The following is an 18,208-nucleotide window of genomic DNA, read 5'->3' as shown; positions in this document are numbered from 1 at the left end:
AATAGCAGCAAGAGGCAGTAAGAAATGCAAAAGAACTGCACATTTTGTGTAAAGCTTTGGAAGGCTGTAGAGACCTTTCACGCTCAGACAGTTCAAAGCAGAGCACAAAGCATCTGGCAGCAATCATTCTGGATGCATCACAGCTAAATGATAGGTCTGGCCTTGGCTGCTGCTGGTATAAGAGTGATGGCACCAGCAGAGACTGAGTGCTCTAAAAGGAAGGGACAACGTTCTGCCCGAGGCACAGAAGAAATTAACAGCTCTTGCTCTGGGACAACTGCTGACATTCTCTGGAATACACCTGCATTGCCAGAATCATGTAAGACTCTTCGCTATCAAGGAGGTAAGAAGGAAAAATCAATGTGGCCTGTAGGAGAATGATAACCCATCAGTGTGATGCATGTCTTGAGGGAGGTGCCAAAGCAGAGGAAAGTCAGCACTCCAAGGAGTGATGCGACTCTTCTCATATTTGTTAGGTGTCTTGCCAGGAGTGAGAGAAGAGCAGAAGAAAGACAAAGACTGCTCCTGGGATTCTGAGGTACCTTCTCTAGAGGAGGCAGTGGGGTCCCTCTGAATCACTGGCTTCTGGGATCATTACTGTCTGCAGCTGCTTTTGCCAAATGCTTGTAAGTCAGACCTTGACATGCCAGTGCTGCAGACAAACTGTTCCTGTAGGACTGGGACAAAGTGAGGTTCAGCTGGTTCTCCTTGCAGCTGACCTCCAAGCTGGATTTCTAAAAAAGGACAAAGCAGTAAAGTTTCTGTTAGAAGACTGGCTTGGTGAAGATTGTTGATTTTCTATCATACCGCAACCATCTTCCACTCCAGTCACTGTCAATTGGTTCCCGTATGACTCACAGTCTAGAGACTTCTTTCTTCTGCCTGCATTCTCTCTCGATTGGGCAGAGGTACTTCATCTCCTTTGGAAAGCCCTGGTCAAGAGAGATGCTGGACATGCTGGCTGTGTTTGCCTCTTTTGTTCCTTCTGTCACCTGATCCCGCTTGTTAGGTCTTTTGGCTAAAGCAAAGTGTTGTGCGTGGAAGTGGGTTGAGAAGGAGCCTTTGCCAGTTCTCAGACGTGTCTTTTAAATTACACAGACTGATTCTGACGGTCCCTGGGATGTACCAAAAAATGTGCTGCTTTCTGCTGCATTCGGCAATAGATTGGACGCGCGTGCTGTGTTAGTACGGAGCGGCAAAGGTAGTTTCAGAGGGACTAAATGGTTACCTTTGTGAACTTCTCTGGGGTGACATGGCTGGGGAGAAACAGAGTGAAATAAGTACTGAAAGACATGCCTGTCTCTTTTTGTGTAGGGGCCTTGCCAGCAACAGAAGAGCAGAAGAAAGACAATGACTCCCCCTGGGATTCTGAGGTACCTACTCTGGAGGAGGCAGTGAGGTCCCGCTGGATCAATGGCTTCTGGGATCCTTTCCCTTTGCTGCTGCTATTGCCACATGCTTGCACCTTGGACCTGGACATGCCAGTGCTGCAGACAAAGTGTTCAGTTAGTGCAGGGACAAAGTGAGGTCAAGCTAATGTCCTGGGTCTCCATGCAGATGTGCTCCAAGCTGGATTTTTAGAACAAAGCAGTAAAGCTTCTTGCTGCTTGCAGTCCTCTGAAATCCTCCAAGACTGGCACTGTGAGGATTGCTGTTTTCCACCTCCTAGCCTGCTTCCCTGGATCCATTCATGTCAAATGGTTCCCTTATGACCTAAAGTCTGGAGATGTATTTCCCCTGCCTCGGTTCTCTCTGCATTGGGCAGGAGTACTTCATCCCCTTTGGAAAGCCCTGCTCAAGAGAGATGCTGAACGTGCTGGCTGTGTTTGCCTCTTTTGTTGCTTCAACCACCTAATCCTGCTCATTAGGCTTGTTGGCTAAAGCAGAAGTTTTGTGCGTGGAAGTGGGTTGAGAAGGAGCCTTTGCCAGTTCTCAGACGTGTCTTTCAATTATACAGACTGATTCCAAAGGTCAAGGGAAAGTGTCGACCAACGTGTCACTTCGTACTGCAGTCGGCAAGAGTTTGGATGCGCGCTCTGTTGCAGTGGAACACGGCAAAGGTAATTTCAGAGGGACTAAATGGTTACCTTTGTAAAGTTCTCTCGTTGTAAAGTTGGGTGACATGGCTGGGGAGAAAGCAGAGTGAAATAAGCCCTCAGAGTAATGACATGCCTCTTACCTCTTTTGTTACGGGTCTTGCCAGCAGCAGAAGAGGAGAAGAAGGATAACAAAGACTTTTCCTGGGAAGATGATGACTTTTCCTGGCTTTTGGAGGTAGCTGTTCTGGAGGGGGCAAGCTACATTTTGCTCCTCTGAAATCAACATATTATAACAGACCGGAAAAGGAGGGAGATGATGTAGCTGGAAAAGAAGTTGCCATAATCCTTCCCTTTTGTGCCTCCGGTTCTCCATCCTGCCGCAGGGGGGAGGGAGAGTGGCGAGCCAGTGAGCAGCACTGTGGCTTGGAGAGTCTCAATGGGAGCACTAAACTGGGGGGTACCATTCCTAAACCACAACACCACCAACGCACTACAACTTGTGTTTGGAGTCCTTGAGAAAGGAGAGAAACGTTGTGGCAGCCCATAGGAAATGCTCTCAGAAATCGGTGTAGGCGTAGGAGAGGGCCCAGTATAAAAGAGGAAGAAATATCACAGGTTTTGAGAGTTTTCATCAGTGTCAAAGCAGCCCACTTGTTTTGAACAAACGTAAGCCGTCTACTGAGGATTCTTGTTGGGGTTTGGCATCTGCAGGAACCGAAAGAGCATCATATCCAGAAGGAATGTTTTGCTGCATCATTGAAGAGTGCCCCAAAGGAGAAGGAAATAACAACTTCCAGGAACCTGCAAGGCCTTCCTCCTTCATGCAGCGTGTCTTTACCTGCAGCTATCGGCCAGCTGCGAGAACGCATTCACTGGTAAGACAGTGGAGCAAAGCTTCACTTTTTGTGATTGTGTAAAAACAACGGGACTTGCTTGTATCCCAGCGAGATACTACTACATGATTTTCAAAGATGCTTTTATTTTAGATGAGGTTCTTTCACACTGTTCCTTTGGGATTTGTGCTCTTGTGGACTTCTGTCATAAGGCCTGTACTTCTTTTTCAGTCTCGAAGTTGAGTACGCCAGGCTGGAAGCCACAGTCCAGCAACAAGCCCAAACCATTGAAACAATTGAGAAGCTCAGGCAAGCCCAAAAGGTACTCGGGGCCTTCCCTTTCATGACCCACAGAGCCTAGTTCTGTATTAAGGCGGGGAAATTTTACGATGAGCTTTCCCTAGAGAGAGTCTAGGAGAGATCAGTTCCTCTTTCTACTGACTGTAGACTGCCCTGAAAGTCCTGTCTGTTCCCCAGCTTCCTGGCATTTTGAGTTGTGCCGTGAGACTAAACCAAATCCTACTTATTGCTGTCTGTGTTAGGGGTTGACAGTAATGCACTTAAGTATTAGTGCATTACCAGGTTTCGGTGTTTTCTGCTTTAGACCAGTGGGGAGGTTGAGGCCTCAGACAGCACTTCAGACAGTCCTACAGTAGAGGGATTTGGTACCTTTGCTTGTGGGCTTTGCATGGGCTCTGGTGATGCTGAGCACTTCTTCCTGGAGGAATGTCATGAAGCTGTGTCAGGGGAGGTTTACTTCAGATGTTAGGAAAAGGTTCTTCAGCCAGAGGGCAGTTGGACCTTTTCTCTATGCAGGAGACTTTCTTGGCACATAACTGCTCCAGCCACCCTCCACGTTTTACAGAGCACAGGGGGCAGTTGCAAGGGAATATTTTCTATTCTTGCTATCCTGTCCACCCTCACAGCTGCTACCAACTCTTTCTCTCCCACAGACATGCAAGTGATCCATCATTGACAGAGGAGCGAGGCCCAAGCTGCCATAAGAAAGACAGCCATCTCTCTGTGGCAGTAACTGTGGTTTAAACATGCTTCAAAATGGCTTTTTGTAGTCTCTTTGCTGGTTCGTGCTTTCTTCTTCCCAAGACCCCCCACGACAAGTGTTATCCCATGCAGGAATGTCCTGAGAAGATATCCTGAGGTGTTCTCATTGGCCCCTTTTAACCCCTTCCTATTGGTTGTTAACCCCTTCCTGTGACCTGTAATTGGTTACCCTGTGAATCTTCCTAACCCTATAAATGTAACCCCCCCAACAATAACTCTCTCTTGCCTCCTCTCCACGCTGGTGTGCTGTCTCTGTGCCTGCCATGGGACCACTTGAGTGGGGGGAGGGGAGAGCACCTCTCCTCTCCAGGCTCAGGACCTGAAGAAACCCCTGGCGCTGGAGTCGTCCCCCCCCCCATCCACATTAAACCGTCGGAAATGGTTCCTCAGATGGAAATGGAACTAGAACTGGTGTGCCCCTCCCCATGGGGGGAAAGGGATCCAGATCTCTCCAGTGTAATTAACCCAGCAGTCCTTGGGCCATTTCAGCGAAGACTCCGAGGCAAACTACACGGAGAGGGGTGCTCTGGAGCTGAGAATCATGCCAAGGGAGCAAGACGAGCTCTCCTACCCATTAAGACCTCGATCCTAGGGCAGAGAGAGTCCCTTACTCTCAAGTGGGAAGCAGTGGAGCTGTGGCTCAGGGACAGCTCTGACTCAGCATGGATGGCACCAGCAGGGACTGAGTCCACCCTCAGCCCTAGAACATTCCCACCCCTAGAACACCCCTACTCCTAGAACAGACTAATTTGTCTATAATGTGAGGAAATGAAGTACCAAGTCGCCACATTCCATATTGCCTAAATAGCAGCAAGAGGCAGTAAGAAATGCAAAAGAACTGCACATTTTGTGTAAAGCTTTGGAAGGCTGTAGAGACCTTTCACGCTCAGACAGTTCAAAGCAGAGCACAAAGCATCTGGCAGCAATCATTCTGGATGCACCACAGCTAAATGATAGGTCTGGCCTTGGCTGCTGCTGGTATAAGAGTGATGCGCCGAACTGAAGGGTGATGCTGCTTGCATGCCTCTCATCTTTCATGGGTTAGCCCAGAAGGACCCACAACATGTATTATTGAGCAGTGATGATTCAGCATCATCCTGTTGATGGCAGGTTTTTGAGATGGAGTATTGATGCCAGGTCGTGACGAAACACTGGGAATTGCCAAGAGACTTCCATGGATGGCCCAGAAAAGACAATTGTCTTAAATCATATGAGGCTAAACCTTTACAGCAGAACTTAGATAAATAAACATTTAAAAAATATATGGCCAAATAGAAGTATTTCAATTATGTTTTTTACACATAATGTTTTAGCAACGTTTAAGCAGTTCCTGCAGAGTCTTACAAAAATTCACAACTCTGATTTCTCTTAAATCCCCCAAAACAAAATGGATTTCATGATCCATATCTCCATAAGTATTTTGCAAGCATCAGTTTCAAATGATATAAATATTGGGTGCACAACAACTGCACAACAAATGATATAAATATTGGGTGGTTTAATGACTTTTTTAATCCTTGTTGAGGCTGAAGTAGAGCTATTATGAATAACAGGAGCTATGCAGAATTCTGCATGCTTCTTTAGGTATAATTGTCTGTGGACTTCCTTCTTTCTCATTAAATTTAGCTTACATGCAGATAGTAATCTACAGCAGATGTGCACAAAGTCCCAAAGTACCTGTTCCAAGTATTATTAAGTGGTGAGGCTGCACAAATTTATAGCAACACATAGTTAACTTTAGGATTTAATTTTAAATATGTAACCCCTATAAGGCATACGTCATGGTCTGTTTGGATCTCTCAAACTTACAGGACAATATATTCTGTAAACTAAATTTTGTTTTATGAGCTCATTTGGAAATAAAATAAATACATCTAACAAAGGCTCAGTTCCCTTTGTACAGCCCAGTCTAATGTGAATTCACTAATTCATCACTTAATTTGTGAGGTTTCTAACTCACAAGATCTCTAATTCATATTCAATGCAAACCTTAGCTCATATGCTGTGAGACACTGGATTATTATATTAGTTATTGGCTCAGACCAACTCAAATGTGTGTGTGTGTGGGAGGACAGGTCAAATGTCATGAAGGTGAAATAGAGCCCTGCTCCGTACCCCAGCCCCTTGGAGCCTCCTTGGGCAGCCCTGGAGCAGCTGTCAGTCACTGGCACACAGGAAGCCCTCCCCCACACCACACTCCCTGGAGCCCCCAACCCAACCTCAGAATGGTTGGCGCACTGGAAGTCCCACCTAGGGGGGAGGGTGGCCAAAGCAGATCAAATCAACACAGTGCAGCATAGTCACACCCTACCATCTGGACATGTAGAAGCTGGACTTGCGTGCGACTTTGGGTGGTAGCTATAATTCTCTCTTTTTCTTTCTCTTTCTTTACTTCTCCTAATTTCCTTTCTTGATATCTGGGTAACTTAAAGCTGGATGGGTTGGATTATGCTAAATTGTAAGGGTTAGCATGCGCTAAGTCAATGCTTTGTGAAATGCTTTCTTTTGGTTGAATGTTGCCCTTCAAACTTTTGCCAAGTTCCCTTATTTTCTGAAGTTTGCCAGTAAAAGTGTGTTATTTGACCTCCTGAGAAACGTGTGCAACATCTTCTCTCGTGCGCTCTCTCAAGGTATTAAAAGAACTCAAGGCCCCTTTAATAAACTTGGTGGGTGAAGTTTTGGAGCCTCGTATATTTTTAAAGTAAAACCCCTTTGATATGCTTGTAGCTCAAACCTGGGTTTTTACATACGGCTGTGAGTAAAATAGTTACTGGACTGACAGCAAGAGTGCTCCTTCTTCCTCTCTATCATGGTGTGGCTGTCCCTTGTATTGCACTGGGAAGCAGGAATGCCTCAGCAGTCCAACTGCTGTTGAAAACTGTCTGCTTGAAAAGCTTTTTGGGTGAGCTCATGTCATTCTACCTTCCAGTTTGGAAGTTTGATCTATACTATTTCCATGAGTTGGTGGATTATGAAGAAACTGCCACGCAGGGATGATGGCTGCAGGATACTGTGAGCTGTAGGTGACAGTGGCTTCAAAATGACCTTTGTCCCGGTCATCATGTCCTGCCTATGTGTTGCTCTCAGTTTGACCTAATGGTCCTAGCATACATCAGGCCTTAGCATGAGCAAAGTGCTAGCCAAAACCTGATCAGGAGGAGTGTGACAGCCACACACATCCTCGCAGGCTGCCTCATTCTGAACACCTTCCCTTTTGTTGAGTTAAATTTAATACTTATGTCCTCAAGATAACATGTGTTTTTGGACAGGTATCCAGTTTAAGCAATACCTGTCCTTTAAGCAATACCTGTCCTTTAAGCTCTTTGGTTAAACCTACAACAACTGTAACTGCCATGACTTCATTAAACACTGTATTGCTCAAACAATTATGTGTTCTGTTGGCCTTTATTCATAGAGGGATTGGTCCCCAATGCAAGAATCTTCTTGAATGAAGCTTTCATCAAGCTTCAAAAAAACTCATAACTCACTAAAAGTACTTCAATACTCAGTGCCTCATAAAAGAATGAGCTACATGTGATTGCAGAAATAAGTGATAACAATGAGATCACTTCTTACTGGGGAAGTACAGAATTCCCATGTTGTCCTTCTTGACAGATTAGAAGACTGAAATCAATCTGAAACAGCTTTTAGATGCCTAAACTTTCCCTGCCTTCACTGGAAGAATGATAATTTGCTATGAAGTTGAATTGGGGTCAGGTGAAGAACTTGCACTACCCTTGCCCTCCCATTTTCTTGAGCAATACTTGGGGTGTTCAGAACCAGCCAAGTGCTGGTGAGCCATAGGAAATATGACAATTAGCACTGAGAGCCAGAAACAAAATATATTTATAAAAACATATGACTTTGACAAATCATGATTTCTTGCCCTTTTCCTGAAAATCCAGCACCTTGCCTAAGGGATGCTTTACATGCCCAATCCCTAAGCTTTGCCAATACAGAAGTTATTGAGAAGGAAAGGACAGCCAAAACATTTGGGATGGTCTTTTCATTTTGGGTTTTTTTTTCCAGAAAATCTAATTCCAGACTGAGCACAATGTTACAGAAGGAAGGAATGAATGCATTAAAGTGTTGAAAATTTTGACATAAATATCTTGGCTTGTATACAGCATTCATCTGCATTGGTTACCGGTTACATACTACAGAGCTATGAAGCTTCAACATGACTGTATGCTTTGGGATAATCTCTGGCATCCTGTGCAAGGCGGCAGACTTCTTCAATCCAGAATAAACCAAAACCTCAGGATAAGTGTGGACTAAAGGACACAGAAATATATAATACCTGCTGGACCCCTGGTGACTGTGATTATAAGAAGACTTTAACTGGTTGACCTCTCTAATTTCTGAGTAAGCAAAGGACAAAAATATCATCTCTTCCCACAGGAGTGCACAGCTGTAGCTTGCACACCTTTAATTCTTTCCTTGTTGTGAGGTAGATGTTTTTAAAAATTACCCTGCACAGGTATTTCAGACAACATGTCTCTTAAATTTTTTGCTAAATGAATAACTTATTGCAAATCACCTCATAAGTTATCTTGTTAGATTTCCTACATCCTTCAGCTTTCCTTTCTGTACACACACATCAAGAAAGGTAGTATTGCATAGGTGTAAATCGGGCTAGAATTAGCTTGTATGATCTGCTGTAGAAATATGCTTTAGATAAGGTAAAAAGTCTTTAAGGATTAATTCTAGGTTTCTGCACATGTGGTATTTACTCTCCACGCTGCTATCAGCATTGAGGTATGAAAACAAAGAGATTGGTATTTTTAAGAAAGTCTGCATTGAAAATACAATTTTTATTTCAATCACAGTCCTGCTCCAGATATAATCAGTATTAAAATTATTGTTTTCTGAAATGTGGCTAGTTCTATAATTAAAATAATAAGACGGACTAAGTAAGAGTAGGGAAAAAACACTGCTGCTGTACTGCTGTCTGGACACAGCCATAGAAATTTCACAGGCAGTTATTATTGCATTTTACATTCATTCTGTTGTAATGAGATAGTTTTGAAATTATAATGATGTTCAGATAGTAAAACTGAGAAGGGCCCCAGCATTTACAAAGCAGATAGTAATCTTCCCTTCACTCTGATGCATTTGCAGAGTTTATCTATCCTACTGTAACATTCCTGCCCCAGAGCTGCAAGTTCAGCCACAAGTTTTACTTTTCAAAACATACACAGGGTTCTTTACTATCTCGAGATACTGTAAAGAGAAGAGGCCACACACTTTTCCTCAAGACTACTTTTACTGATAATTTTAGGGGAAAAAATAAGACAACTTGGCATCCAAAGGGTGTCATACTATCAAAACAAAGCATATGCCTTTGCTTTTATCTGCTCTAGTCCTCATGGCCACCCCCCTAGCTGGGACTTGAGGCCCACTGGCCATTCTGGGGTTCCAGGGTGAGGGGCAGTGTTCTCACTGTCCCTGCCAACATGAGGCTGGGTTAGGGGCTGCAGGAGCTGTGGTGTGTTGAAGCATTCCTGGGCTGCCTTTGACTGACAGCTGCTGCGGGGGCTCCAGGGGCCTCCATGAGGGACACGCCGCCATCTCACCTCCGTGAGGTTCGACCCATTCCTTCCCCCTCCACACACATATCCCCCACCCCTCCGAGGTGGTTCCAACCCAACAATATTTTTACTGATCCAGTGTCTCACACCTCCCAGAACAAATCACCGGGAATAACCTGTATTTGACATCGGTTCACTTTCAGTGTGGCCATCACTCTGGAGGGTGCAGCTGGGGGAGCTAATGATAAGGAAAGGATAGGGAGTGTGTAGGACATAGGGAATTTCAGAAGAAACATATATAAAAAAAGAATTTTCTGCTAGTATGATTGAAATATTAGCAGTCTAATCCAAGCATCAATAATAGTCCAGATCTAATAATTATGGAAGAAAGAGAAAGAATATTTCAATGCAGTAAAAGCTTCAATAGTAATATAATAATGAAAAGGATGCGGTTACAATTATTTTCACCCTGTTTAGCTTCTAGATCCTTTCTGCCTCACTCTTCCCATGCTCCTCCTAAGGTTGATGGTTTCATTTTGGGGATTCCTGTTGAAGGGGAATTTTGGCCTGTTGCCAGCATCTGGAGTTATTTGCTGGAGGAGTACAATGTTCTTGATGGTGTTTTCCTCTGCCTCATTTTAGGACCCACATGGGGTCGCATTTACATATTTACTAACACACTTTTACACCTTATTCTTTTTTCATTGCTCTGCAGCTCCACATTACATTTGAATTTATGATATATGGTGCATTATATATATGTTAGAAATACTTGTTCTTTTTTCTCTGTATTGCCCCTAAAGCCAGTTTTGGCTAGCACCTGCTTGTTCACCTTATGCAGTTTGTAGAGATCAAGGAAAGCTCAGCTGGAGCAAGCCTTCCCCTGAGGCCTACAAAGCTCAGTACAAAGCCTGTGGCTTCTTAGTGACAATGGCAATACTATAGTACAGGTTTGCATTGTAATAACTGGTAGTCTGCAGTCCATTCCCCCTGTGCAACATCCAGCCATTAATCAGGGATGTTTGAAGGCACATCCTGCCCACCCTTTGAGTAGCCACCTCTGGGTGTGTTTTGAATTTTCTTTATAAGACATTTTAATCGGACATAATTCCAGAGAAGAAAAAATTAATTTTTTTCAGAGATAAGTTGACTCAAACCGGTCTTTCTCCTTGTTCTTCATGTTATAGGTAAATAAACCAAATCAAAATTTAGTAGTAAAATTTATTGTGAGATTTATATAAAGTGCAGATGAGCAAATCAGCGCGCTAGGTGGCCTGAGGAGACCCCTGCTCCCCCCCGGCCCACAGGCCCAATAAAAACAAACAGCAACTTTTATACTTTTTCAACTCCCCCTCCCATAGTCACTTGTTAGCTCTTGATTGGGCTTGGGTTCGCGGGCTTTGTTCTGGTTGGTTCTGTTGTAGGCCCATTTCAATTGCCAGGGACTTTTCCATCAAGAGCTTTAATTAGCCCAGTGTCCTTGGAGCTGAATATGGGAAGGTATCCAGATGGTCCAGATGTTCTCCTTGGCTCTTCTTTATCATTCCCATCCTTGACCCTCTGATCCTCGTTCTTTTCTTCTTTTCTAATGAGTAACTTAGACAATATTTTTAGAAAAGTAGGATATCATATACATGGTCAGTAAAGTAGAATACTTTATCTTTGCCAACTTAGGAACTGCCAGTTGCAGGACAGTCAACTTATAATAATAATACAGCAGTTAACTATTCCGCAGCTTACAACTCCCTAGTCCCAACCAGGCATTAGCTATAATATACAGAAAATACAATATATATATTTTGACGAGTAAATTTTACCATTGCTTACTTATTACATTCAGATCTCCCAAATTAACTATGTGCTCCATTTGTTAAGGAAGAACTTCGTAAAAAGAAAGAAAGAGAGTGAATTCACTGTGTTTGTCACATCTTATAAAATCCATAAGAAAGGACCATTTCTTCTTAAATGTCTGTAAGAGACCAAGCATATATGATCATGTGGCTGGTATCTCACCCAAATTAGTTGGCAGGGGAACACTAATAAATCGGATTAGACAGGTAAACCTACTCTTCCTGTAATTTCAAATTGTTAGCTTTCGACAATCCTATTTCTGTCTGTCAAAGATATTCCAAGGTGTTCAGTGGTGGGTCACTTCATCTCAAACAACCAACCAAGGAAGAGGGAAGACAAAATGCAGATGACAGGGAGCACAGCTCACAAAGGGCTTGTGACTATTTAGTGGGGTTCATGTGATTATCCCTAGTGAATATAACTTTATCATAGAATTATTCTCCCAGAATCATTTAGGTTGGAAAAAAAATTAAGATCATCCAGACCAACCATAAAATTGTGCTGAATTGAGACATCTATAGCTGAGCTAGTAATTCATTGCTTTCTTTATAGTTAAAGGAGAGAGAAAGGGTTGGATTTTTCAGGGTGCAGTTCATCCCATCCAACGCAGATGCTGTGGGATCTTGCAGTGCAGTCCTTGGTGTGCAAGAAAATAAACACACTTTTCAGGAAACAGGGGATTTTATTCAAGTAACAGAAACATTTCACAAAGCACAGTGTCCTAGGTCTGTTTGCCGAGGTTTCAAAACTCACAATAAAATCATCAGGAGCAGGGGAAGAGCTTTGATTTTTATTGCTCTTGTCACTGTAGCGACTATGTTTCACAGAAATCTGTTAGACAGCCCTGAGTCTTAATATCTATATAGCACTTCTGTTACTTGTTGGTGATGGGTCTTGCAGTGGAGCACTACAGCACTTCTTTTTTTCTTTGTCTTTGAAGGTGGGTATTTTTATGTTTTACATATTTATTATAGTTATTATATATATTTGCAACCTACGAACCCTCAGCCTGCTCATCGTCAGGTAGAAGGGGTAGAAAGTCTGTCCTTTCAGCAGAATTGCACCTTCTGCTCTCCAGAGGGCATCTTGGGGTGACAGAATTATTCAAGCCCAGCTGACCAAGTCATTATGTCCAAAGTCACAAGCTCACACCTGTTCTGCCCCCCTACCGGGGCCACAATTCCTGCTAGCAAATCTGCTCCAGGTTCCTGCTGGGAGCCTACTGCAGCACGAGCCTCCCACGAGGACACAGCCTCCTTTCAGGCATCCATCTGCTCCAGCGTGGGGTCCTCCATGGGCTGCAGGTGGAGCTCTCCTGCACCATGAGCTTCCCTGGGCTGCAGGGGCACAGCTGTCCCACCACGATCTGCACCACGGGCTGCAGGGGAATCTCTGCTCCGTTGCCTGAGCACCTCCTTCCCCTCCTTCTTCACTGACGTTGGGGTCTTCAGGGCTGTTTCTGTCACATATTCTCACTTCTCTCTCCGTCTGCAGTTGCTGTTGTGCGCTGTTTCCCCCCCCCCCCTTCCTAAGTTATCCCAGCTACACCCTCCCCAATGGACTCGGCCCTGCTCAGCGGCGGGTCGGTCTCGGAACCGGCTGTGGTGCCGCGTCACAAGCCCCCTCTGTGATGTCTCGGCGCTCCACGGCTGCTGTCCCGGCGCCAGACCCTTGCTGGCCGTCATTGCTGACTCCGCCGCGACGGGATCAGCAGCGCTTCTCGGGCTTGGACCGTCGGGGGCTGCGAAGCACAGCTTCCACGCGGATCTCGCCTTTCAGATTTGCCCATCCTCTCCCCACACCCCCTCCCCCTTCCCCTCCCCGCCCGGGACTCGGCAGAGTCTGACGGGCATCTCCTGTGTCTGTTGAACCCAGGCCGAGGCCGCCGAACGCCGAGAGATGGCCTGGGTCGACCTGCACAGCGCGGCCGCCCGCGGCGACCTGGACCAGCTGCGGCGGCACTGGTGGCTGAAGAAGTTCTTCATCAACAGGCGCAACGCAGACAAGCTGTAAGGACAAACAGCAAAGCCTCCACCTTTTGCAAAATGTGGAATTTGTCAAAATTATCTGAAGTCAGGGTGGTTTTTTGATGGATGTACTTTGTGTACTTTCAAGCCTAAGCAGCAACAAAGGATACCATCAGTGGAACAGACAGCATCTAGCATCCCTTAGTAATACTTATTTTATTTCTTTTGTTTTAATTATTACTCTATTTTAATTTAATTGTTATTATAGGTTTTACTTTTGATTCTCCTCCCTGTTTCACTGGGGTAGGGAGGGAGAGGGTGTGAGTAAGTAGCTGTGTGGGGCTTAATTGTCAGCTGGGCTTAAACCGGGACAATTGTGTATGTTTAATTTCTAGGACACCTCTGCATCTTGCTTGCATAAATGGCCATGCAGATGTTGTTCGATTTCTAGTAGGCAAGAATTGCAAGCTAAATCCTGGTGACAAATATAAGAGATCACCACTGATGCTGGTATGTGAAAGGGGCATATGTTGTCTTATGATTGAAGATGCTTGAACTTTCCAGTGTTGGGAAGACGCAGGAGTTCTGACAGAGAACAATGTAGATGTTGGAAGTTATTCCTCCTTTGTGTCTTGTTTCCAGGCAGTACAGCACCAGCACAGAGATTGTGTGGCTACTCTGCTGGAGCATGGTGCCAACCGTGCCCACAGAGCTGCTACTGGTAACACCGCCCTTCACTTTGCTGTCCTGGTGTCTAGCAAATCTCTAGTGGAGCTGTTACTAGAGCATGGCGCAGATATTGATGTTAAGAATGAAGTAAGCTTGGACTTTAGGTAAACCTCCTCTTCCCAAGTCAACTTGCTTGACTTTTCTCTGTTATTCTAAGAGAGATGATTTTTCCTTTCAGCTGGGATACACTCCACTTACTCTTGCCATCACCGAGCGTTGCAAAGGGATGATCGAGTTCCTTCTTCAAAAAGGAGCTGACGTGAATGCTACAGATAATCATAAAAGGTGAAGGATTTGGTAAAAGCACGTGTGGGACTCCTTAGCATTGTTTAAGTTGGATTGATGGGAGGCATAAGAATGAGCTTTGAAAAAGGGCCAGGAACCACCCAGAAGGAGCTCCTTCAGTGTGACTTGTGAAAGCAGACCTGCACTCTGCTGCTTGCTTACTTCAGGGGATGATTTCCACACTGAGGACTGCAAGAAAGCGTTGTCTGTGGTCCCACGTGCAAACGCGCGCGCGCAGGCACACAACGCAACCTGAGTCTGCTCTGGGTGGGTGGCTGGCCTGGAGACCTCCTGAGGTCCCACCAACCTGAATTCTCCAACACTTCCAGGTGTTTGGCTGTGCTTTCCTTCTGCCAGTAGGAGAGGGGAAATGAATTGTCTGAGAAGCAAAGAGGGATTAAAGTAATGATATGTAATGCCTGCAGAAGCTGACGTATTTACTCTTATCTCCTGGATGCCCTAGGACCCCTATGGAAGTTGCTGCTATTCTTCAGGATAAGGATGCAGTAGAAGTTCTTCTTCGCAATGGCGGTGTTATCAATAAAGAAGACACTGGAGCGTTTGGAGTTCGAGCTTTTGAAAGACTATTTCGAGATGAGTTGTAAGTGTTTTACATCCTTGTTAGAGCAACTGCATTCTCAGAATGTCCGTGCTGATGTACAGCCCTTTTTGGTAACAGCAGCAGGGTTAAATGAGGTGCTGAGAGCTTTATCGAAGTGTGACACCTTCTGATGCATCTCTTTCCATGTAAAGGGGTAGATTTGGAAATTGAGGAAAACATCCCTCCTCCCCACCAAACCCAGTTCTCTTTGAGAATTCACCTGTGTGCTTCCAAGTTCTATTCTACTCCCTAGCAGCAACTCCCCGCCTTTTGTTTCAGAGGGGATCTAACTGATATCCCCTAATTAAAACTCTTCAGTGCTTTTCCTCTTCCCGTGGATAGCTTTGCACCTCTGGCCATTCACTGGCTAAGGTGGCTATGTGTGCTTAACTAGACTGAGGAAAAAAGCCCTCTATCGTAGTGATGGTAGCCAAGGGATGTGTGAATGAATTGCATTATGCCTATGAGCATGCCTTGCCTAGCCATAAACAACTGCCTGTGAACTCTTGTCACTGGATCTCAATTTCCTCTCCCCCTGCCCCTTCTGTTAGCCTGTCTTGATGGGAAGCAGGAGAGAAGGGAGCCTGGGTAAACTGTGGAGTAAAAACCCCTTTAGGACTAAAGCATGTTTGAGGATTGCTCTAACAAAACAAGGTATTCATTCCTCCCCTCCAGGCTTCTGTTGTGCTAATGCACCATTCTGCAGAGCAGCCTTGGTCTGGAGAATGTGTTTAATTTCTTTTGTTGTTCGATTGGGGTTTTTTGTTTTGTATTCCTGCTCATGAAACAAACCTGACCTCCAACTGACCCAAGGTTGTTAGAATGTGACACAGGTCTCAGAATGCAAGTGCAGTATTTGTTGGCCTCTTAATATCCGACTTAGGAGCCCTCTGAACTTCAGGTCTTCAGAGGAACCATGGGAATTTCTGAAGCCCTTCAAAGTGAGGACTGGGGTTGAGGAGACGTTGCTCCATCTTAGTGTTGAGACATTAGTATAACATCCAGCTGAGGAAGAGGCTTTGGAGATGTCAGCCTGCCAGGGGCCTAGTTAATCTCCCTGGTCCTTGAAATGGAGAGGGGGTCTATCAGATGAGACAGTAGCCAGCAGGGGTGAGTTACTCCACAGATAGAATAGGCACCTGTAGCATGAGCATGCCTGTAGTGAGGATTTCAGTCTCCACTACTCTAGGACTGCAGTATGTTTTGTGTGTGTGTGACCCTTTAGCAGTTGTCTAGGAATAGGGTTAGAATGGCACATGCATGGCTGTTGCTCTTCCCGTGGAGAGTGCAGGAAAGTCTGGGGGCATTTTTACCTATTGCATTTCCTCCCTTTCTATCTTTAGTGTTGCTAATGAAGGAGAGGAATATGAATGCTCTGAAAGGAAGGGACAATGTTCTGCCAGAGGCACAGAAGAAATTAACATCTCTTTCTCTGGGACAACTGCTGACATTCTCTCAAATACACCTGCATTGCCAGAATCATGTAAGACTCTTCGCTATCAAGGAGGTAAGAAGGAAAAAATCAATGTGACCTGTAGGAGAATGATAACCCATCAGTGTGATGCATGTCTTGAGGGAGGTGCCAAAGCAGAGGAAAATCAGCACTCCAAGGAGTGATGCGACTCTTCTCATATTTGTTAGGTGTCTTACCAGAAGTGAGAGAAGAGCAGAAGAAAGACAAAGACTGCTCCTGGGATTCTGAGGTACCTTCTCTAGAGGAGGCAGTGGGGTCCCTCTGAATCACTGGCTTCTGGGATCATTACTGTCTGCAGCTGCTTTTGCCAAATGCTTGTAAGTCAGACCTTGACATGCCAGTGCTGCAGACAAACTGTTCCTGTAGGACTGGGACAAAGTGAGGTTCAGCTGGTTCTCCTTGCAGCTGACCTCCAAGCTGGATTTCTAAAAAAGGACAAAGCAGTAAAGTTTCTGTTAGAAGACTGGCTTGGTGAAGATTGTTGATTTTCTATCATACCGCAACCATCTTCCACTCCAGTCACTGTCAATTGGTTCCCATATGACTCACAGTCTAGAGACTTCTTTCTTCTACCTGCATTCTCTCTGGATTGGACAGGAGTACTTCATCCCCTTTGGAAAGCCCTGCTCAAGAGAGATGCTGAACGTGCTGGCTGTGTTTGCCTCTTTTGTTGCTTCCATCACCTGATCCCGCTTGTTAGGTCTTTTGGCTAAAGCAGAAGTGCTGTGCGTTGAAGTGGGTTGAGAAGGAGCCTTTGCCAGTTCTCAGACGTGTCTTTTCAATTCCACAGACTGATTCCAAAGGTCAAGGGAAAGTGTCCGCTGACCCAACGCTTCCTGCTGCAGTGGGCAAGACTTTGGATGCGCGCTCTGTTGGAGTGGAGCACGGCAAAGGTAATTTCAGAGGGACTAAAGGGTTACCTTTGTAAAGTGGGGAGACATGGCTGGGGAGAAAGCAGAGTGAAATAAGCTGTCAGAGTAATGACAAACCTGTTATCTTTTGTTAGGGGCCTTGCCAGCAGCAGAAGAGCAGAAGGAAGACAGTGACTCCCCCTGGGATTCTGAGGTACCTACTTTGGAGGAGGCAGTGAGGTCCCGCTGGATCAATGGCTTCTGGGCTCCTTTCCCTTTGCTGCTGCTTTTGCCACACGCTTGCACCTTGTACCTGGACATGCCAGTGCTGCAGACAAAGTGTTCAGTTAGTGCTGGGACAAAGTGAGGTCAAGCTAATGACCTGGGTCTCTTTGCAGCTGACCTGCAAGCTGGATTTCTAGAAGAAAGCAGTAAAGCTTCTTGCTGCTTACAATCTCCTAAAATCCTAGAAAACTCGTATAGTGAGGATTGCTGTTTTCGACCCCACAGCCTCCTTCCCTGGATCCATTAATGTCAGATGGATGACTGTTATGACCTCCAGTCTGGAGATGTATTTCTCCTATCTAGGTTCTCTCTGCATTAGGCAGGAGTACTTCATCCCCTTTGGAAAGCCCTGCTCAAGAGAGATGCCTAATGTGCTGGCTGTGTTTGCCTCTTTTGTTGCTTCTGCCAGCGGATCCTGCTCATTAGGCCTGTTGCCTGAAGCAGAAGTGTTATGCATGGAAGTGGGTTGAGAAGGAGCCTTTGCCAGTTCTCAGACGTGTCTTTTAAATTACACAGACTGATTCTGACGGTCCCTGGGATGTGTCGAAAAATGTGCTACTTTCTGCTGCATTCGGCAATAGATTGGACGCGCGTGCTGTGTTAGTACGGAGCGGCAAAGGTAGTTTCAGAGGGACTAAATGGTTACCTTTGTGAACTTCTCTGGGGTGACATGGCTGGGGAGAAGCAGAGTGAAATAAGC

At 45.2% G+C, this 18,208-nt stretch overlaps 1 protein-coding gene across 2 annotated transcripts in view; it reads left to right on the top strand.

Moving 5' to 3' along the window:
• Positions 1 to 111: 111 nt before the first annotated feature.
• LOC135409465 (uncharacterized) overlaps positions 112 to 18,208 on the top strand; it is a 147,207-nt gene continuing 129,110 nt past the window's right edge. The window contains exons 1-9 of one of the 2 annotated variants that reach the window (XM_064645045.1): positions 12,758 to 13,325; positions 13,679 to 13,793; positions 13,926 to 14,099; positions 14,191 to 14,297; positions 14,761 to 14,898; positions 16,242 to 16,405; positions 16,540 to 16,601; positions 17,163 to 17,265; positions 17,379 to 17,437. In XM_064645045.1, coding sequence (XP_064501115.1) covers positions 13,216 to 13,325; positions 13,679 to 13,793; positions 13,926 to 14,099; positions 14,191 to 14,297; positions 14,761 to 14,898; positions 16,242 to 16,405; positions 16,540 to 16,601; positions 17,163 to 17,265; positions 17,379 to 17,437 — 1,032 coding nt within the window. In that variant the 5' untranslated portion in view covers positions 12,758 to 13,215. Of the gene's footprint in view, positions 344 to 476; positions 539 to 12,757; positions 13,326 to 13,678; positions 13,794 to 13,925; positions 14,100 to 14,190; positions 14,298 to 14,760; positions 14,899 to 16,241; positions 16,406 to 16,539; positions 16,602 to 17,162; positions 17,266 to 17,378; positions 17,438 to 18,208 lie in introns of those variants that run through there. The other variant, XM_064645046.1, reaches the window with a different exon arrangement.

This window comes from Pseudopipra pipra, chromosome 2 (assembly GCF_036250125.1).
Source record: "Pseudopipra pipra isolate bDixPip1 chromosome 2, bDixPip1.hap1, whole genome shotgun sequence".
Lineage (NCBI taxonomy): Eukaryota > Metazoa > Chordata > Aves > Passeriformes > Pipridae > Pseudopipra > Pseudopipra pipra.
This window is presented reverse-complemented; position numbering and strand designations above follow the sequence as displayed.